The following is a 21,658-nucleotide window of genomic DNA, read 5'->3' as shown; positions in this document are numbered from 1 at the left end:
TATCTCATAATCACCCACTACAAACAGACTGAAACCACTGAAAATTAAACACACAGTCATTCAGAATTACAAAACTGAGCGGCTCAAACTGTTTGTGTTTGTGTGGTTAAGACAGAAACCCTCTGGGTTGCACATGTTTAGCCTTCTTAACATGCTACTTAAAATTATGTTTAATATATATTTATTTTATTAGTATTATGAGCATATCCCTGGCTGTGTTACATTGTTCAAAAAGAATCAAGTAATTTTTTATGTGCTTAAATTACCTCTCAACAGACTGTGTCATAAAGGTAAGAAGCAAAATGCTCATCACATGAGTCTGTGTGTGGTATGTTGATGTGCATACGTTTGTGATAGTCTTTTGAACAGAGCAGGTGGCTTCGACGAGCCCGAGGTCATCTGGTTGTGTATGCATATGTTTGACGTGTATATTCAGGAGTTAGCATGTTTGGATTGGTTTGTGTTTATGTGCCTTTTGTGCATAGTGCAGACACTTCATATACATATTTACATTGTGAATGAGTGTGTGTCTGCAATGTCACATGTGTGCAGCAACTACATACAAAGCCCATCATACATCGCTGTGTGTGAGTGTATCGCATACGCTGAAAGCTGCTTTCTGAAATCGGCAGGTTAATTTGCATTTTAATTAACTGGCTTCAGCCCAGCAAGTGCAGGCCTCTGGGGCCACCCTGAATCTTTTTTCTCTCTCTCACCCACATACCTCCAGTTTCCAGAATGGGTAACACTAGAAGCCCATAGCTAATCAACGCAACCATGACCTGAACAATCATGTTAATGCTTCTAGCTGCCCACTGATATCAGTTCTGAAGTTACTCTTAAATAATGAGATCATTGTTCATTTGTATCAACCAAAGAAGTAAGCTTAGGGCACCATACTGTACCTCTCTACTTAAGCTAGATGCATCTCTAGAACTAAATTAAAAAACTAAATGAACTAAATAACTAAATGAAAAAAAAAAATAAACAATAAGAAGTACAAATTATACAATGATATACAAATTATAACCAATGCCAATAAACCAGTAATTATTTTTGTTATAACAGGAAACCAATAAATGGCTAAAAAAAAACTATACTAGTTTGTGTAAATAAATAAAAAATACAACACTAAAAAACCTACAAGCAAACAAAATAGATAAGCTTAATATGCTACATTTAATGTACAGTATGAAAAATGGATATTCATTTCGAGATTTTCTTAAGAAAACATTTAAAAGCATTACTGAATTATTTTTAAAGATCTGTTTTAAAAAATCTGCATTAATTGAGCATTAGATGGTTCTATGAATATAAAAAAGGGGGAGAGGGTGAGCATGTAAAATTAAATATCCAATATCAGCTGATATATATATATATTAGAGGTGGGCATAGATTATTTTTTTAAATCTAGATTAATCTCACTGTAATCCTGGAATTAATCTACATTAATCTAGATTAAAATGGCTCATTTGAATTCTGCCAAAGGCATTCAGAATATGTGTGCTACCCAAATAAAATAATGACTAAAAGTAAGTCTTTTAGAATGGGTTTCTCAAGCCAGGTGGTGCATTAGACCAGGGACTGTTTCCTGTTTCCAAAATGCATCACAAAGTGCTTGAGAAATCTGTAAACTAATTCCACATTGCACAAGGTGCAAACAACCTTACGCCTGTTTCACACACAGTCTGTCTGCAGTGCGTATGCGTTTCGTATTTTTTTACGCACCCATGTTAACGGATTCCAGCGTTCATGCGGTTGTGGTCTGTCAGTGCGTTCCAGGAGCGATCATTTACGTACCGAGTAGCGGACTGCAAAGGCGTCCTGCGTGAAAGCATAATGAATATGAGTCCGTGATGCTTCAGCACCACATATGTAACGCACACGGACTGCATTCGCACTGCAGATGGATTATGTGTCGAACAGGCGTGCGTCTTGTCGAGGTTTCCATTGGGAAGCTTCTTTTTCTTTAAATTCCCTGAAGCAAACCCGGCGGCATCTTAGCTGCATCCATGTTAGCACGTCACGTTTGATGTGGTAATTTCACAGTAGGCATACACACAGGTTTAAAGACTCGTTCCCGCCCCCTACAGATTCGGCTAGGTATACATCCGCGCTAAAATATCAAGGTGAAAGTAATCATAGCTTGCTTAGTATAGACACAGCTCCCAACCCAACTTTAAAGAATAGATTAACGGCACTATTTTTTTTATCGCCCGATAAGAGTCTCACGTTAACGCAGCACGTTAACGCCGAAAATAGCATTAACTGTTATTTAGTTATTTAGCCCACCACTAATATATATCCTAATCATGATACTGATGAATAAAAATAAAACTGTAATACTGGCTGATAACCAATATATATAATGTGGATATAGATACACAATTTCTAAGGTGTCCTAAGCTATTTTTAGAATGCTACATGCCAAATTTTAATAATCATGGTCTCTTTAAGTCCCTGCAATAGAAATGGTATTAATGATGCAAGCCTTAGATAAAAAAGAAATCATGGTTATTAAATCATCTAGAAACTATAAAGGAAGGCAAACTAAGGCTTGTGTTTTCTTAGACTCTACTGAAAGACAATAAGCTCCACAACAACGTTGATTTCCATGAGTTTCTTTCATGCACATACTATCAATATTTGATCAGTTGGCCCCGAGGGTGTAAGGCGGGAGGGGTGTATAGAGTAGTAGCAAACTCTCCCTCACAGTTTACTTGAAGTAGGTGGAGCCTGTTCCACACAAGATGGCCTATTATGAATAATCAATGAGTTGCAAAACAGAGCGAGGTGGGTCATTAAGGCAAATTACACACAAGCACTGCTCGCCATCAATCATACAGCAACAATTCATCTGCCACTCTCCTGAGGCCACATTGCTGCGATGAAGGGGGCGGCACAAAGATTCTCCATGTCAAAAACCAAATGTATCTTCCCAAGATCTCTTTAAGGGTGATCTTCTTGGCTGGGGTCAGCGAGGGTATGTGCTTTTTTACCGCCTTTAAAAAATGACATCATCATGACTCGGGCATTAGTAAGCAGATACTGAAGAGATGATTAAAAATAAATCCCACTAGATCTGAGCACAAACTCAAATGCAGCAAAGAGTTCAGTAACAAATAGAGGATGTTTTATTTATAGAATAAACTCTCTGTGGAGATAGAGAGTATATGCTAGTGTGAAATAGAGAGAAGGCAGAGTCGCCCAAGGATAGTTTTCATGGAGAGCAGAGGGCTGAGTGTGCTGGCTCTGAGATGGATGGAAATGACTGGCTGTATATCCTGATGGGAGCTCACTGGCTGGATGGCTTCAGGGCACCTGGACTATGTGCAACCTGGAATTTTGACATTTCTGTGCCCTTTAAAAATATGTTTTTGACAAACACTACTTCGTTAAAAAGATGGAGGACTTCTGAGGGAGTGAGAGGGGTACAATGGAGGGAAGGAGGGGTTTCTACACTCACCTCTCCCTTCTTCACTGTCATGGACTGTCGGCGAGGTGTGCTCTCTTCGTTAATGCTGGACAGGAAGTTCTGTGAGATGCGGAGGGCGTCCTGCAGAAGGGGGTAATCTGGGTGACTAGTAGGTGTGTGTTTCAGAAGATCCTGTATAAAATAAACAAACATTCAACGAAAAATGGATTTATTCAAAAACTAGTAAAAAAAACAATTCAAAACCAAAGACCATTTACAATATACACCGGGGTCAGTGAACAAGCACTGCTATGAATGAGAGAAACTGCAACGTTCAATAAGGCAGCACAGTCATGTCCTATGAAGTGATATATCAATGTGCATTTGTTCCCTGTGTTGTTTGCAGTGCCCTTTGGACTAAGTACACTACGATTTCAAATTTAATTGGATATGGAATAAAAAGAAATAAAGAAAATATTATGATAAACTAATGTTGACTCACATGTAAAACAAGCGTGCTCCGGGTCACTCTGTCCACTGGTTTATAAAGCAGAGCTGGCAAAGACAAAAAAGAAGAGAACACACACACAGTGGGCGATTATTCACAAGAGCCACTTTCATACTGCAGGCTCAAATGGCGATGTTTGAAACCTTATCTAATACACCCACTCAATGGGTTTTATGCAACTGAATTTAAAAGAAGAAATGACATTACATGCTGAGAGCAAAATGTGCAACACTTAAGCTCAATGAAAATACTACAGATAATATAATGAACACATAATCCAATACCACGTAAAAACAATGAATGCAGTTCTATTGTTTCTTACTTTCCAGTGAGTATTTGGCTGTGAGGTCCTTGCACTCCTTGGTGCTCCTGACCTTGAGACTCTGCAGAGATATCAGAGACAAACCCAGGATCAATAAACCTGTGACGTGCACACCATTATGCAGGGCTGGTAACTGTTATCCCATAAAGGACAACAGATTACTATTGCAGAAAAACTATTTTCACCATATTATAGGAGATATTCTCCTAACAAATGATAGCTGGTTATGTAGATGGTTATGTTCACATAAAACTTGTTACACAGTCATGATTAAAATAACGGCTAATTTGGCATCACTAGCCGGCGGTTTTGCCAACCTTACAGCTTATCAGACTTGTAAATAGCACATTATAGTTCAAATATTAAATGTAAAAACAAACAAAGCTTACTGTTAAATACTGTACTTGACTGTGTACAAGTGTTATGACGTATATACATGTTTTCTCTCTTTTACTGGCTGTATATTGAAATAATCCCTTTTGGGAGAGACTAAATGAATAAATCAGTCACATTTCATCTACATATGCACTAAGTAAATGTTTCCTATTGCAAGGTTTACACTGGTGGCAATACGCTCTAGAACCCACTAGAAATTGTCCACCCCCGCCAGTGTGAACAAACAATTATCCTAATGTTCGCCTTTGGTGGTGCTAGAAGGGAGGAATATCCAAAGTGTAAAGGGAAGTAGTAGTTGGCATGACAACGGCTGGTAGAGGGAATAAAGTGGGACGAAGTGAGCATCATCATGTAGATTTTATTCCAGACAGCCTCTCTTTATAACATTTAGCAAGGCATAAAATCTCCTGCTGAACTCTGAAGAGTGCTGAGCGCCACTTTTAGATCTGCTATCCTGGTCTCTCTGGTTAATCAGTCACACTGAGTGACCCCATGGAGGAGTGCGGCAGGTAAAGCCCCGCATAAAAGCTGAAAATTACTGGCTCTTTGATGGCAGGATGCATCAAGGACACAGAATCAGATCTGATTGGAAGTTGTTGAGGCTACAATTCCACGTTCTTATTTTCTAACTTTAACCAATACAATAAGCCCGAATTAGGGATTTCCATATCAAATATATATATATATATATATATATATATATATATATATATATATTTGTGCTCTGTTATTAAAATTGGTCTCAAGAATAATTACATTTCACTGGTATTGGTATCAACTATGTTACTGGATTCTATGCCTTCTAACCAATCAGAAGCTTAGGTTGCTGTGGTAATAACTAAGCTGGGGATTTGGGGTAGAGGTATCTGTTCTCGTATTAGAATAACAAGACCTTGAGCACTCCATAAGGCATTACCTCAGAGATCTCTGCGAACTGTGTGTTCGCTTGACAGCACTTCTCTGCTGTCTCCACTGCGAGTTCGTAATTATCCACAAAGGCCCTGTACACTCCAAGCTGGCTAGCCTGCAGGAAGAAAAAACAAAGTGAGTCATATCCACTCATGCATCTCTCTGTCTTTGTTGCCCATTTATGGTGGACTTTAAAACAGTTGGATCCAAACTGTTGGGATTCAAGAGTATATCTAAAATGTCAGTTCCTGCTTCTGGCGACACTATCAGTAATGAGTGAGATGCAAGCAAGGACTCGCCATGGTGACATGGGATGGACAGACAGGACAGTGTCATCGCCACAGGAGCAGCTGGGCTGTTGCTGTGTGTGGCTATAGAGCCCACAACAGAAGTTGCTATGGCAGCAGAGGCCAACTCTACAGTGAACAATTAATGCATGCTGCTGGCTCTTGTAAAAAGCACAATTGAAAATTTGATTTAGCCCATCAAATCTCCATAGCCATCCCGGTAGAGCTGGAAACCTCTCTCTGGAAATGGCTCAATCAATCTCTCAAAACACAAATATACATAAGATGATAAAGGATTTGTGTGGTTGTATAGTCATGATAATAAATAAGCTGGAGCTCAGCCAGCTAAGGCATTTGTCTAGCTGGACTGACCGTGTGGAGTTGACAACATTAATGTAGAAGATCTTATTGATTTCTTCAAACATTTGGTAGCAATTTAGTTTTACACTTTAAATTGAATAGCTTTAGTTTTCGCCCTTATGACTCTATACTTTTGTTACTGTACCATTAAAATGATTATTCAACCAAAAATTGCAATTCTATTAACATTTATTCATTTTCATTTCATTCCATACCTGTATAACTTTAGCCATAGTCATTACAAAAGGAGAGAACAACAAATTATTTGCTAAAACAAAATGTTTTTGGTAACAAAAAAACAAAATAACCACAAATGCTGGACATGAATGAATGCCACCACTGTTTTTGTCATCAGTCAATCTCATCCCACAAGTACACATCCAGGTTTGGAGGTATGTCCGGGGATAAATCTTTTATTCTGCACAGGCCAAAAAGACCATAAGTGAAGTCATTTTCGCAGTGTGTACAATCCTCTCCATGCTGAGCAGAAACAGCTGCTCTGGGCCAGAATCTATCTGCTGCATGGAGGACAGGAATTTACTCTGCGACAACCTCATTACAGCGTGGAGAAGGATGATGACCGTAATAAAGCAACGACAACACATGCCGGGTCGAGTCAAACCATGGCTGAGCACTGTGAGGAGATGCATTAAGCTGAAGCAAGAAACGGAAAATTTAGCAATGTCAATAGACTGAAGCAACTTGAATCAAATGTTTTTAAAACATACAAAACCAACTAAACAGAGACCTCAGAGTAGACACTAAATTTCATTTGAAGGATACAAATTGCTCATTATGTTATGTAATATATGTGAATCAGTCAAAAAAAACAAAATGGAAGAAATGTAGACAGAAACAAATTTATTTTACGTTTTTTTAAGTTTATCTTTTTTATATATATATATAAAAAAGAAACTAAATATGGTTTCATTTCATTAAAAATAATTTAATAAGGATCAACAGAAAAGTAATGAGTCCCAGAGGAGTTCAAAACATCACAGTCCATCAAAATATGTTTCAGAGATAATGGACTCTGGCATAAGAGGCATTAAAGAGCATCTTCACCCATTAACAAAACCTACATCTGATGTGGCCTATTCAGCAGATGGTGCAGATAACGTGGTCATACCAAGTTTAAAAATGGACATAGGCTAATGTTTTCAACCAACCACAGGATTGATTTGGTAAAGTTTATTTGTGCTATACTGATCCCATTCGGCTTGCCAATTTTTGAGGATATACGCGTTTATAGTAGGTTTGAGGTTTTTTTTAGCTTTGATGGATGGATGGATGGATAGATAGATAGACACCCCAGTCTGTGTTGACACAATGATATTCTTCATTAAGGTCACAGAAAAGATGGGAATGTCAGAATTTCTCGCTGATAGAAAGAGAAAAATTCTCCAGAGAATTTACATGTGTGTCAGCGACAGGCGTAAAACATTTATTGCAAGTGATTAGGAATATTAGCATCTCTTTCACAGCTGAGCAGGACAACGAGCAACACCTTTGACATACATTGCTTATGATTTGCATTGCGTTTTCTTACTCAACATGAGCTCTCAGGAAGGAAGACACAAAACAAACAGCAGGAAACATTTCTATCACCGACTTTGACTAGATCTTGCTCATTCATTCGTCTACTTGTCTCTCCTGCTGCGAGCAACTGTCTTTTCAGGGAGGCTGCATCCTTGAGCAGTGCCTTGTCTGCTGCCTCGGATTCTTGTTAATGGACGTCGGAGAGGGGATCAGTGGCAAATAGCCTCAGGCCAAAATGACTGCCTGACTGACTAACTGACTGTCTGAGGAAAGCCAAGCACCTTCTGGGAGAAAACGCAACTTGGCGACTGTAGCTTCCGTTTATTACGCGTGGGAAGGTGAAAGTGGGGAACAATGAAGGGGAAAATGGAAAGATAAATAAATGTGGAATATGACACGTGGTTGCGCTGGCGAGACAGACTGATTAAGGATTTATCTGCCCCACTAACAGTCGGCAGAGTCACGTGAGGAAATAACTTAATGGAAAAGGTGTGGGGGAGTGCAAGAGATAGAGAACACAATCTTCGAATGGCACTATTAATAGCCTCTGCTCGAGACACAAAGCACACACTGTAGTATCTGCTCAAGTGGCTTGGTGAAAAAAGGCAGCATTGAGATGTGATTTTCAACGTTACAGAGGCTCGTGCAGTCCAGACATTGTGTGACTGTACGGCATTGCTCTAGGGGCATAAATGATTTTTTTAAAGATTCATTGATTTAGAGATAAATGTTCACTCTTATTCAGTCTCTAGGGGCACAAATGTGGAAAGAGAATGGACAGCTGAAGTGATTTCACTATGATCAGAATTCTTTACTTTTTTAATCAGAATAATTATTTACTCTAAATTCTCAATTCACAGTTATATTCAAAACCAGACTCTGATTATACATATATACATGTATACACAAACACATATATATATATATATATATATATATATATATATATATATATATATATATATATATATATATATATATATATATATATATATATATATATATATATATATATATATTATTTTTATTTTATTTTTAAGTCAATATTAAATGCTGAGTAAACAGGACAATTATCAATCAAAATTATGAAAGTTGGTGGAGTGGGGGATTTGGTGGGAGGAGTTAAAAAAAAAGTTTGTTTATGTCAGACCCTGATAATAAGTAAATAGGATCTATTTCAACATTATGTTGTTTTTAACCTGAAAAGGATCAAATGCACAGAAATTTACTCACTTGTTTTTGGAAAAGGTCTCCCACACATTGGTGGTGACTCCACTGCTGCACTCTGGGTAAAAGGCTATCATAGAATTCTTTGTGGATCTCATAGAGCTCAGGCACTTTAAAGAAGATGGTTTCGATCTGTTGAGCGGTCAGGACAGGCTGGGAGGTGGTGGCTGCTGCTTTCAGGGGCTTCATGGGCTGACAAAGGAGCAGAAACAGACGTTTTAATGAGAAGTTTTCTATTTTAATATATTTTAAAATATGATGTATTCCTGTATATGTATATATATATATATATATATATATATATATATATATATGTATATTAATGTATATTACGCTTCAGTTAGAGTGTGCTTTTGGCTTAAGTTTCCCCTGCTAATGTACATAATCACACATATATTTATGTGTATTTAAATCCTGTTGCAGATGATGGGTAAGATTTAAGATCAGTGGTATAATCACTAAGTTGACCCGCATATCTCACTTATAAGACTCCTTGTGCAAATGTTATCATGCACAGTATCAAACTTCAGGCACTTTTACCAGTAACAGCGCTTCCAGATGGCTGAGGTAGGTCTCTTCACTGGCCAGGATTCCAGACAACACCCTTTTCCTCATCTCCAATCCCTTCTCCAAGTCTAGCTCCGCCTGCGTGAACACAGAAAGAGCTCACATGCTTTTGAACAGCACACTCTTAAATCATATGACATTAAATTACATACTGGCAATGCTGGAAAGAGCTATAAAAAGTGATTTGGCACTGGTTCAATTGAGCTGTTCTATGGTATTATAATAACTGTCTCAGCTACAGGAGAATCATGGGAAATTCATAACCCCTTTGAACTAAATGCGGCCTTTATGCAGTGTACTATTCACCAAGTCCCGAGTAAAGTATCAGAAATACTACAGATCTGGAATCCTTCCAAAAGCGAGGCATATTTATTTTGTGTCGTGTGTATGGTAACCGAACGCTGATGATGGCTAAATGGGACTGAAATGTTGGTTTCTATGGCCACAGCACAGGTAGTGGAAACCACAGATGTTTGTGATGGTCTCATGAGACTTTCTAGTCCAGATTTTAAGATAAAACATCCATATGCATCATGAATGCGTTATCGTTGTAGACTACACTGGGTTGAATTGAGTTTTTCAGCTGTGGTGACGCTAGAATGCTTTCACTGCATACATTTCTTCTAATCTCACCACCTGGTATTAAATGTGAAACCCCACATTGTGACAGATTAAATCCCGCCAAAAGCTTCAGCAGGGGGAAGGTGGAAATCAAGGTTTTATTCATGAACTTGGGTGCTAGACGTCTTACCCCAGGGGGCACTCCTGTATCTCTAGACCACCATCTTTTATTCATTATTATTAATCAAAGCATGTCAGCGTTCCAGTGCATGAGAATGAGTTGAGCACATCTCAGATGCTCAAACAATAACCCTCGCTTATTGAAAACGCAAGGATGAGAAAGTATTTCTCATCATACACACAACAGGCAAAAAATTACAAACGAAAGAAGCAAACATGTTTTAAGAACATTCACAGAGCAGTACGCTAATGACAACTAGGAACATGTATATAAAAAACTATTAAGGGTGCTTTCACACTTGGTTCACATTACTCTCTGCACTTTTATGTATTTACGTTTTTGAACCGTTCGTTTTGTTTACAAAACCTCGGTACATAACGGCACTTGTGTCTGTTTTATGAATGTACTGCAAATGCTCTAAAGAATGCTGAAGGCGAACAGAAATTAAATATACAGCTCTCTGCTTGCAGCGCTTCAGTCATGCTCATCAGGAAAGTGAGTAAAACAAAAACACAAAACACATTTTCATCAAATAATACGTCATTAATAGCAGTTAACTTCCGCGATTTGGTACGACTGCATTCACATCAACAGAGAACCATACTGAAGTTCACATGAACCATACCACAGTCCATCCTTTTTAAGCGGACACAGGTACGGTTCGCGGCACCAAAAGTGCTAGTGTGAAAGCACCCTAAAAAAGAATTTATCTACATACTATAGCTGGGTTTCCATCCAAAGTTGCGAATTTAACTTATGTGCAAAAATTGGAATATTGCATTAAAAAAATTTGCTTAATTGAATTAAGGCATTTTTATTCTAAATTCAGCGTTTCCATCACTCGATTCTGATGCGATACTTCAAAATGGGCATAAAAGCAGGGTGATGGAAACCCGGCTTATTAAACAAAATATTAACCACCTATAATCAGATGACATTTAAGGTATATAATAATAGAGTTATTTATAATAGAGTAATTATAACCTTGTAGAGAACTTATTTAAACGTTTAAAAGAATTTCACATTATTGTTTCCCATACATAAAGCTAAAGGAATTTGCTTCACATTTGGAGCTTCATTTGTCTTATATCATATTGTACTTTGAAATGTGACCTAATAAAAATTGATAAAATGTTACATTATGAGGCCAACATACAGAAAAGGTATAATTTCTAACAAAGTTAAAGAACACAATAATTTGCTCATAGAAAAGTCTAAAATCTAATCTGGTTCTATGTTTGAGGGGAAACAAGTTAAGGAAATGCGTCCGAAAAATGGGTGACCATCTCTCTCTAGTGTCAAATGCTGGTTTATTTTCAGCTCAATTCAAAATATTTACATAGCAAATCCATTTTTGAATCCATCCATATTTAAAATACATGGATCTGTGTACGTTGGTTAAACACATAAGTATCTACTCTGTATTGAATGTAATCCATGTGGGAGCTAAACACGGAGGTCATAAGAGCCCAAATAAACTGCTTGCCTCTGGGCCTGGTATTGGCAGGGTGGGACATCAATCAATTTGACAGCCAATGGCTGTGTCAATAAAGCAAGAAAGCTTTGTTTTACAACCAATAATTTAATTTGATGGTATGGCCACTATGCATGATGAAGACAGTTTCCTGTGGCTCTGAAATGAAAGCCGTGATCATTTTAAACCACAGTTGATAACAATTTTCTAGAAACTAGAAAGAATTTATTTAGATCACACATGACTGCATGCACTGAATGACGTGAGATTCTTCTGCACAGTGCCGAGCTGTATATTAGTTACTAAGCTGTGATAAGCACTAAATGTTCAATTAGAATTGTACTATGCAGACTCAGCACTTCAGAATCCGCAAGCTTTGAAATCTGCCAAATTTCACAGCTCATCGGTTTTGTTGTGTACCATTACCATTGAGGCTATAAATATATTTTGGTTTACTGGTACAATTATACATAATGGACTGCTGCACAGATGGGATACTGTATACTTGGTGAATTTCTATCATGGATCTATACATGCATAAAGAAAACTCGAATGCATAATCTTTACTTTCGTATTCCACCAAGCCTTCATCTGCACCAAGCCAAAGCCTTCATCTCTCTATTCACAAACAAACAATTAGCTACTACTATGACATGGGTATCTGAGGAGTCCGACTCATCATGTGTGGCATTCCACAGTCATATTTGTATATTTTGTATGATCAATTATTTTGTATTTGTTAATTTAATGAAATTATCCAGAGAATTTTCACTGACTGGCAAGGAGGTAACTTACAGACTTGGAGGACTCAATCGAGCCAGAGGAGAGGGTGTCTCGACTGCTGCGGCTCTTGGAGCTGAGGTGAGGGGAGGAGGAGGGGGAGTCGTCAATGTAGGGCAGAATGTCATGGTGTCGGCGCTGCTCCTCTGCTCGGTCCGCGTCGTAACCATAGGTGGGCGGAGTGCCTGTAAATGGACCATCTGTGAACAGAAGGAAAAAGAGGAATACATTTGACAAAACCAAGTGGAAAAACAGCATCATAAGGAACATAAAATATCTTCTGAACCATGCATAATGGAATGAACTGCACAGAAATAAACCTACTGATTGATAAACAACAGTACGTAATATTAGAGCTCATGCCCCAAGTCTCAGTGGTCAATTGATTCAGTTTAAGTGGCAGTCTAACATTAGCCAAGAGTTCTTAAAGAGCAATGAGATTATGTCTGGAGTGGGTTTTAAGTTTCGATTTTAATCCAGACATGCTAAAACTTTTAGTATACATTAAGATCACACATAACTTTATGGCTTAAAGAGTTTACCCCACCAGAGGAAGAGACATAAATGAAGACAAACACTCTCACTCGTGTAGGACAGCAGCACCAGTTCCCTCTACCTGGACCAGTTTGGCCATTAAGCTCCTGGCTGCCACACCAGAGGATCTCATATTTATTCAACACAAGCTCTCAGTTAAAATGAACTGTTTGCCCTCCCTCATATAAGACATCCACATCTGCTACCCTCTGGAAGGAATATGCTGAACATTAAAGAGTTAGTTGCTCCAAGAATGAACTTTTGCCTTTCTCAAGTGTTCAACTTGTGGTTGAGTAAATGAAGACACAATTTTAATCTTGGGGAAAAACTACCCCTTTTAAGTTCTTCAAAAAGGTGACAGCAAAAATGCACTGCTGGCTTTAAAGGACTGATGGACACAAAGTGAAATTGTCAATTCAAAGTCACTGCTGATGAATCCCTCCCTTGTTTTCCAAGTTTCCTGCTAGCAGGTGGGACCAGAGAAATGGCCATGGAAACATTTCTTCCCAACCACACAGAGAGAGGATAGGCAATGTGAGCATTTACTTGATGCGGAAAACAGGTTTTCATAGACTTTAATGCAGTTTGCTAATTGCACAACTAGGGATGCACAATATTGGACTTTTGTTTGGAAACAACACCAAGTGTAGTAATTTACTTTTATTTAAATTTTATTTTTAACCAAAACTAATTTTTTTATGCTCTTAAGAACTTATTTGTTAGAACTAAACAGTAATAATGTAAAATATTAAATTTAACCATTTACTATTTGAATTTTAAAATGTAATTTATTCCTAAAATAGCAAAGCAGATTTTTTTTTTTTTTACAATTATTACTCCAGTTCTCAGTGTCACATGATCCTACAGAAACCATTCTAATATAGTGATTTGCTGCTCAAGAAACATTTATAATTATTATCAAGGTTGAAAACAGCTGCTTAAAATGTAACACATTTCTTTTATGAATAGATGAATAGTTTAAAATAAGTATTTATTTGATCAATTTACTTTTGATCAATTTAAAATACACACATGCTGAATAAAAGTATTAGTTTCTTTCCAATAATACTAATAATATTAATAATGATGATGAAACCTAACTAAACCCCAAACAATAAGTTAGAACATAGGAATAGGAGTTAGAACATTTAAAATTAATTATTAAAAAAAAAAATTATAACAAGTTTGAAAACACTGTCAAAAAATGTATGCAAAAATATGTCTGTATAAACTCTAATGAAATGAGACCCACTGTGTTTATGCGTAAAGCCAGATGAGCATGAAACAACTCTAGATGACTCGGAGTTACACTGCCTTTTCATTGCCTTAGTGTTCATACTTCCACTCTTGCCTCTGTTTTCTCTCTCTCTCCCTTTCCTCCACTCTTTCTCATCACTTCCTCTGGCTTCCCGCAGATGTCTGCTGCTATTTGGCCGAAGGAGAAGCATGCCATAGACATCTGGAAATATTGTCATCAGCACCACCATCATTAACAAAATCAGACGTACTTCCAACCTCTTTGTGAAACCTATACACACACTTGTACAGTAACAACAAACAAGAATTCCATATAAATTGTGGAAAGTCCCAGATGACTGCATTTTCAGCAATGATTTGGGGAGAATAATACATGATACATTTAATGAGATGATAAAATGTGTAGCAAGAATGCTACAGTAGCTGAAACTATAATAAAATTAAACCAAATATTTAATAATAAAAAAAAACATGGATATTTAAATTCTACAGAAATCTGTGGGCCTGCTCATGGGGTGGGGGCGGGGTCCCAGAATCTCTCTGTGCTTGGCCTTTTCCGGTGTGTTAACACAAGGTTATTCCCTGCAGGATGAAGAGCAGATTGAAACTTACAGCATGTCATCCCTCAGCGGCCAATGGGTTTATGGGAAGTGGGGAAGCCTGGGAGATGAACTCCTGCAAAACTGCCAAAATCTCTCTAGCATGTGTGCCAAAGGGCTTCAGATAATCCTATCATTTGGGTTCGAAAGAAAAGGAAAGAATTTGTGGGAGGAATTGGGGTGCTAATGTTTTTGTGAGTCTCGACATCTCCTTCAGGGCTCTTTGGATAGAGAAGTGTGGGTAGTGATGGGGGCTGAGATGTTGAAGAGGTCTGTATCTGCCAGATAAATTAAAGACACGCCTTCCTCCTCCCATGTGTCACATATTCCATTAAAGGCTGGAAATTAGAGTGCAGAAAAACGTGTATGTGTAGTACCCTTGAGTGGCCAGCCTCTAGGGGAGGAGAAAAAAAAACTAGGAAAGAAATGGAAAATGACACATCAGGGATGAAGAAGTCGGTCCATTTTCTTCCCCACAGTCGGTTTCCCTAAATATCCAATTTTCAGGCAATTTAATCCCCCCCACCCCTAACTATTGTACGCACTGAAAAGAAATGAATATGAAGAACGCAAAAGGGGAGGTGAAAATTAAACAGAAATGAGTAAAGCACCACCTCAGGCCACGAATGAATCAAACAGGAATTGCACAGAGAAGCTAATTTTATGAGAGGTGTCATTTTAAGGGCATGGAATAAAAGAATACAGTCTGTGTTGGATGATATTACTTTTGCAGTCTTTTCCTATCCGCATAGATGGGAAAAAATAAATGTAAAAATATAAAACCAAAAAGAAAATGTTACAAACAAAATCAGGTTTGCATTTGTGTAGTTTTGAGTAAAGGTATAGTTCTGTTCAGTGTTGGTTGAAATAGACTGTAAATGGGATGAATTGATGATTGATTGATTTTTTTTTTTTTTTTTTTTTTTTGCGGTTTTAGCATGCTGACAATATACAATCAGCTCTCTCCAATAAGTTTATACATTTGTCCCATCTAAAGTCACCACCTTGGACAATAAATTTAAAGAAACTTACTGTCAGACTTACACTAACCCTTGAATTTGAGGGTCTAGATGTCTAATAAAGCCAACTACAGATTATTCCAAATAAGTGCCTTGAGTGAAACAGGCAAGTTAGATCTTCATGTGGTTATCACTTATCCAAGTGGCATGTTTATCTGCAAAGAAATTAACATAAGAAATGCTTGGGTTGAATCCAGGAAAGCAGCCAAATCTAGTGTTTTGGGATCGCAGAGGGAAGCACCCTAGTGTGAGTAAATCAGCCTTTGTCCCAGCAAGAGGAAGAGTGAATCACAACACACCAACACAGTGAGCCACCCTGCAATCAACACTACAACCAAGCTTCCAATCCTCCACCAAACCCTATCTTTCTGTTAGTTCTGACCATACTTATAAGCATGACAGCACAATGAGATTAAAATGTATATACAATGCTGCCACAAATTCACCCCAAATCCTTCCTCTCCCACTGTATGTTTAAGTGTATGTTAGCAAGCACTTTTGTCCCATTTTTCCAACAATCTGAGATCGGTTACACTTCCATTTCCAAACATTCAAGTCTTTAAAAGTGATTTGAAAAATATAGTATTAAATGACAAAACAATTGAATGCTGTCTGGCTGAATTGACGTCTATATAACTGCCAAAGTCCTGTTATGTAACCCTAGAAATATGTTTGCTGTGCTTTCTTGAGGAGAGAGGTGCTGTTGCAGAACAGACTGAGAGAGATTGAAGTCGTCAGAAATTGTTCCCTTTGATTGAATCATGACTAATTCAGTTAAGTCAGAGGAAACTCCCAGATGCGGCTAAAAAGCAAGCACAACAGGGACCGTCTTATCTAGCTCTCATCCCAATGGTTTTTCTGTTTTTCCAATCTACCTTTTTGACTCTTCATTCCAGTTGAAGAGAAAACAAAAACAGAGATAAAGAGAGAGTGCTAAATATGAAAAAAATAGCATCCGTTTCAAAGATTTGTCTGGCTTGGCAGAGAATCTGGATGATAACAACTACAATTATGTCACAATTGATTTCAGCTTTACACAATTTGCACTCATGTCAAATTTACCAGCTCCACATGGTTTATATCCCCCCTAGAACCACACAGCAGACAGCGGGTGGCCCAGTAAGGCGACTTCCTGCCAACTGTTTGATCACTGTAGATGCAAAAACATGCTTATCTCAGTAGACTCTTCTAATGACTCCATTAATTAACAAGTCCTGTCATCAGAATGACTTTGATACTCTGCAACTTGTTACGAATTCGACAACAATTGAAATCTTTGAAACAAGTGGGCAATTATGCCGTCAGGCCTTATTGAAGAGCACGACCAGAGATGGCTGGTATACATTACATAAAGGATCTAATGACAGTATTTGTTATCATTTAGATTTCTGATTAATATTTAAGTGGTGCTTGATTCACTAAAAAAAGAACCAGTTTAAAAAAAGTCATTTGTAAATGAGACTACACTGGTAGTAATGTTAATTTCGTCACCTATTTTTAATTTAGTCTTAGTCTTGTTCCAAATGTCCTTGTTAGTTTTAGTCATATTTAGTCATTCACATATCTTTTTTTGTTAGTCAAGTTTTAATCGACTAAAAGTATCGTCATTATAGTCTAGTTTTAGTCAAAAGTAAACTCAAGGTATCTTAGTCAAGTTTTAGTCGACTAAAAGTCTTTTAATTTTAGTCTAGTTTTAATCAAAAATTGTAGTCTTTTTTAAAAATAACACATTATTATTTATTACTGATAAACATTTAAACAAAACATTTAACAAAAAGTGTTTCATAGATCTCAAACATTGGTTAAATGTCATAATTACCTGACAAAATACACTTGTTGAATGATTTTTGTTGAATGCAAATGTTAAATGTGTCTGATTTTTTAATTTCTGATTTAAGAGACACATTCACAAAAGATTAACCTGATCACATTTTTTTTTACTTTATTGATACTGCTTTTAATCATAATGCAAAGACTGGTCATCGGGACATAAGCTGTCATGTACAATAAGAGACTGTGCAGCGACAGGAAATATAATTTAACACAAAAAGCCTGTCTAGACGGTGGTCTTACCCTCAGGATTTTTATTTAATTTAATTTAAATTTTTTGAGCGGCGTGTGGATGAATTCTTTCAACGCACACACTATTTTATTTCTTGATAACAGACTGCTGCAAACTATAACACACAGATATCGAGCCTCTTCCTTCGTCCTAGCATGTCGTCGGCACTCGTCACTCGTGTTTGCTTCGTGTGTTGTGTGTTCAGCAGTTTCGTGTTGCGGCCACAGGCTGGCAGCAACAGGAGTATGAGACCTGTAATTTGAGCAACAGCACGAAGCCGCGAACTAATTTTGAATATTTTAAAGGCGTAACAGCTGATGAAAAAGCAGAGACGATTGAAGACGAAAATGAAGAGAGATTTTATCTTACTTATTTTATACAAAATATTTTCATCTAGTCTTTTTTCGTCAACAATAATGCATGTTAATTTAGTCTTAGTCAGCGTTTTTGAACAGTGGTGCAGTCTTGTCATCGTCTTGTCTTAGTCATGACAAAAAAAGTTTGTTGACAAAATATTTTGTCTCTTCCTGTCTGACGAAATTAACACTAACTGGTAGGCTGTATGACTTTGATTCACAAAACCAGTTCACAAGAGTCAGTTGCTTGTGAGTCTTGTTTCACTGGTTGTGCTGTGTGTTTTTGATTAAAAAAAAAAGTTTAAAGTGATAAGTTTCATTGAGACACGGATTACGCTATACATTTCTGCTTAAAAACAACCAGTTTATAATAGTCATTTCATTGTTAATCGGATTACACAGGTTGCACTGCTATATTTTGATTTACCAAGAATAAAATGTTCATAAGAGTCATTTTCTGTAAATTGGGCTACACTGGTTGCGATACATGTTTCTGATTTACTGAAAAAGACTCAACTGTTTGTGAACTGGATTACACTGGTCATGCTCTAGGTAACTGATTTCACAGTTAACAAGATTCACAAAAAAATGGTTCTTAAGTGTCATTTGTCTATGAATCAAATTATACTGGTTGTGCTTTATTTTTATTACTCACTAAAAAGAACCAGCTCACAGGAGTCACCAGCTTGTGAAATGTTTCTGGAGGTTTTTGATATACTAAAAAGAATGAGTTCACAAGAGTCATTTGTTTATGAATCAGCCATCCCTGGTCACGATGTACCTGCAGCCTGTCATTAACAAACACTACCAATTTAGTAACAGAGTTTTCTTTATCTACTGTTGTCCTGTTTTCTTAACCAATAGAAATGTTGCATTTGAAAACACATTGTACCAAGCATCCCCAGGAGGTTGTAGAGGAAAGCTAAGGTTATCCTGGAGCTCTAAATCTTCAAGATGCTCTTAAACACATGACTGCTTCCCCCTAATGCATCAGTACTACGTGATATCCTAGATCTGGAACGGAAGGTCATTACATTGTCTATGCATTACCTTGTGTTTTACAGTCATTATTTAACTTTCATAAAATGTTCCGTTCTCATCTGAGGAAAGATATAGAATGCAGAAGATCATGTTATAGATGATTTATTAGAAAAAAATAAATCTCAGATCAGTGCCCATTATGGTGTTAAATCTATTCCAAGCCTTCACGGTTTCTTTCATCCACCACTTGTGTCATCAAACAAGTGTGTCTCGGTCAAAAATAGCTAAAGAATTGTACAGGGGTGTGTGGGGTCAATGGTAGGGAGTAAGGTTAAAGGTGGCCTGTTGTGTGCTCATGTATCTCGAGTTTCAAACGGCATATGGCTCTCGGTGCAGGTCACAAAGGAGAAGTCTGAAAAAGCTGAGTCAGCCCTGAACATTAGCACTGGAAAACCACATGCTCTTTTCCACCTCAGTGCTCTTTGTCTCTCAGACCACTTCCTATCTCTGTATTCTTTCTGTAGTAGATGAGTAGAAGGATTAAAAATCTATCCTGTGGCTCATGAGTGGTGTATCTACTAGGGATTAGGGCTGCGCGATATATATATAAAAAAAATTATTATCTCTTGATATTGTCAAAATGTGTACAATATTCGATATATATCTCATTATGTTTGCATTTGTATTTAAATAATTTAAAAAAACATGATTTTCTTTTGCCCATTAAAGAAAACAACAGAAACTATTTAGATTAAACAGCCAATTTAAGCAGTCAGCGGTGGAGATCGCAACAATACAGTCGCTATCTGATCTTTCATTAGATCACTAAACTCCAGCTTGTTAGTGTTTTCAGATCATCGGCGGCGGTGCTTCCGCAAAGAGGAGTGAGCATGTGTGCATGGTTGCCAGATTGCTTAAAATAAATAAACACCGGACAGAAAATATATCCTTGTAACAGCGACGCTCTGATTCAGGGATTTTAAGCTCTTGTTGTCTGGCAACTGCTCTCTTGAAAGCTCTTGTAGTAGAGGGGTTTAGAGCAGTCCACAGTTACATGTTCCTTTTTGTACGTTTGGCAAGTTCTTTTGGGAAACTATGCATGAATTTGAAATATTCAATATTCAATATATTTTCAAATTTTAAATCGTCGTCAAAAATATTCGATATATCACCCAGCCCTACTAGGGATGCACGATAAATATCAGCCAATAATTAATGTGCATCTTGTCGGTAAAGCCGGTTCTCTAATCAGCAGTAAATTCCAACACGTGCGTGATTTCACATAGAGCAGCAGTTACTACACAGAGCCGTTGTCAACTAACAAGCTGCGCAAGTCCATGCTGATAATCCAGTGACTGATCTGGCATTCCTGGTGGGCTACTGACATGCGGAGAGCTCCATTTGATAGGGCTCCTCTAGCGGAAGGAATCCCCCAAATTTGGTTGAGATCCACAGCTGTGAGATACTGACACGAGCCAACCCTTTCATGTTACATTCAAAGAGCATTAAGGTGCATGAGACATGAATTTAAACAGTATTTATTTACAGAGATATAATATAAATCACACTTCTCTAGTAGGTTTCATGTGTGTGAAGACAGTGGCATAGTGCAAATCCCTGAATGAATGTTCCTAAGTGCAATAAACTTAAATGGAATACAATTAAAATAAAGTTGAATAAACTTAAATTATACTGTTCAGTGCACTGCTCTCAGACTCATTTTGGATAAAGAGTGCATAGTTAAATACATATCTTTGTCACGTCATTATAAGTGTTTCATCACCGCATTTGAGTGATCATTACAAAAAATGTGTTTATGCATTAGGGCTGTCACTTTTGTAAAAAAATCATTTTTGATTTTTAAGACATAAGTGTTCATTGAAAACATTGTAAAATCGATTTTCCATGTCTAAAAAAAACGTTTCCTTTTTCAACATCAAATAATGGACGAATAGCGCTGGAAACGCACAAGTCAGCAATATTTCTTATTTATTGGCATGAAGTTTCGTGCAGAACAGCAACAGGAGTGAAACATTCTCGAAAAAATGTATATGCAGAGGGGACGGCTGCCATAACAAAAGAAAAACATCACCGCAGGCTTCAACCCAGCTGCATTTATGATTTAGGCAATTCAAAAATGTCCAAGATTATTTTAAATAATGATTCAATACATTTCAAACAACTGTTAAAAAACAAAACTTTAAATGGACTTGTGTTTTTTTATTGAACGTAACCGACACTTAGGCTAGGCGGCACTAGGCAGAATTAAGGAAATGCACGAAAAGGCTAGGACCATTACAAATTTATTGGACAGGAAAACAAGT

The 21,658-nt window shown here is 37.3% G+C and overlaps 1 protein-coding gene across 1 annotated transcript in view; it reads right to left on the bottom strand.

Annotated features, from left to right (window-relative positions):
- LOC127942344 (breakpoint cluster region protein-like) overlaps positions 1-21,658 on the bottom strand; it is a 60,121-nt gene that overhangs the window by 13,822 nt on the left and 24,641 nt on the right. Inside the window, exons 2-8 of the mRNA XM_052538031.1 lie at positions 12,542-12,726; positions 9,504-9,608; positions 8,970-9,155; positions 5,558-5,665; positions 4,246-4,306; positions 3,918-3,970; positions 3,467-3,607 (exon numbers count right to left, since the gene is read on the bottom strand). Of these exons, the coding sequence (XP_052393991.1) occupies positions 3,467-3,607; positions 3,918-3,970; positions 4,246-4,306; positions 5,558-5,665; positions 8,970-9,155; positions 9,504-9,608; positions 12,542-12,726 (839 nt within the window). The remainder of the gene's footprint in view (positions 1-3,466; positions 3,608-3,917; positions 3,971-4,245; positions 4,307-5,557; positions 5,666-8,969; positions 9,156-9,503; positions 9,609-12,541; positions 12,727-21,658) is intronic.

The sequence above is a fragment of the Carassius gibelio genome, chromosome A21 (assembly GCF_023724105.1).
Source record: "Carassius gibelio isolate Cgi1373 ecotype wild population from Czech Republic chromosome A21, carGib1.2-hapl.c, whole genome shotgun sequence".
Classification (NCBI taxonomy): domain Eukaryota; kingdom Metazoa; phylum Chordata; class Actinopteri; order Cypriniformes; family Cyprinidae; genus Carassius; species Carassius gibelio.
Note: the sequence above shows the minus strand (reverse complement) of the source record. Positions and strands in the feature narration are given on the sequence as shown.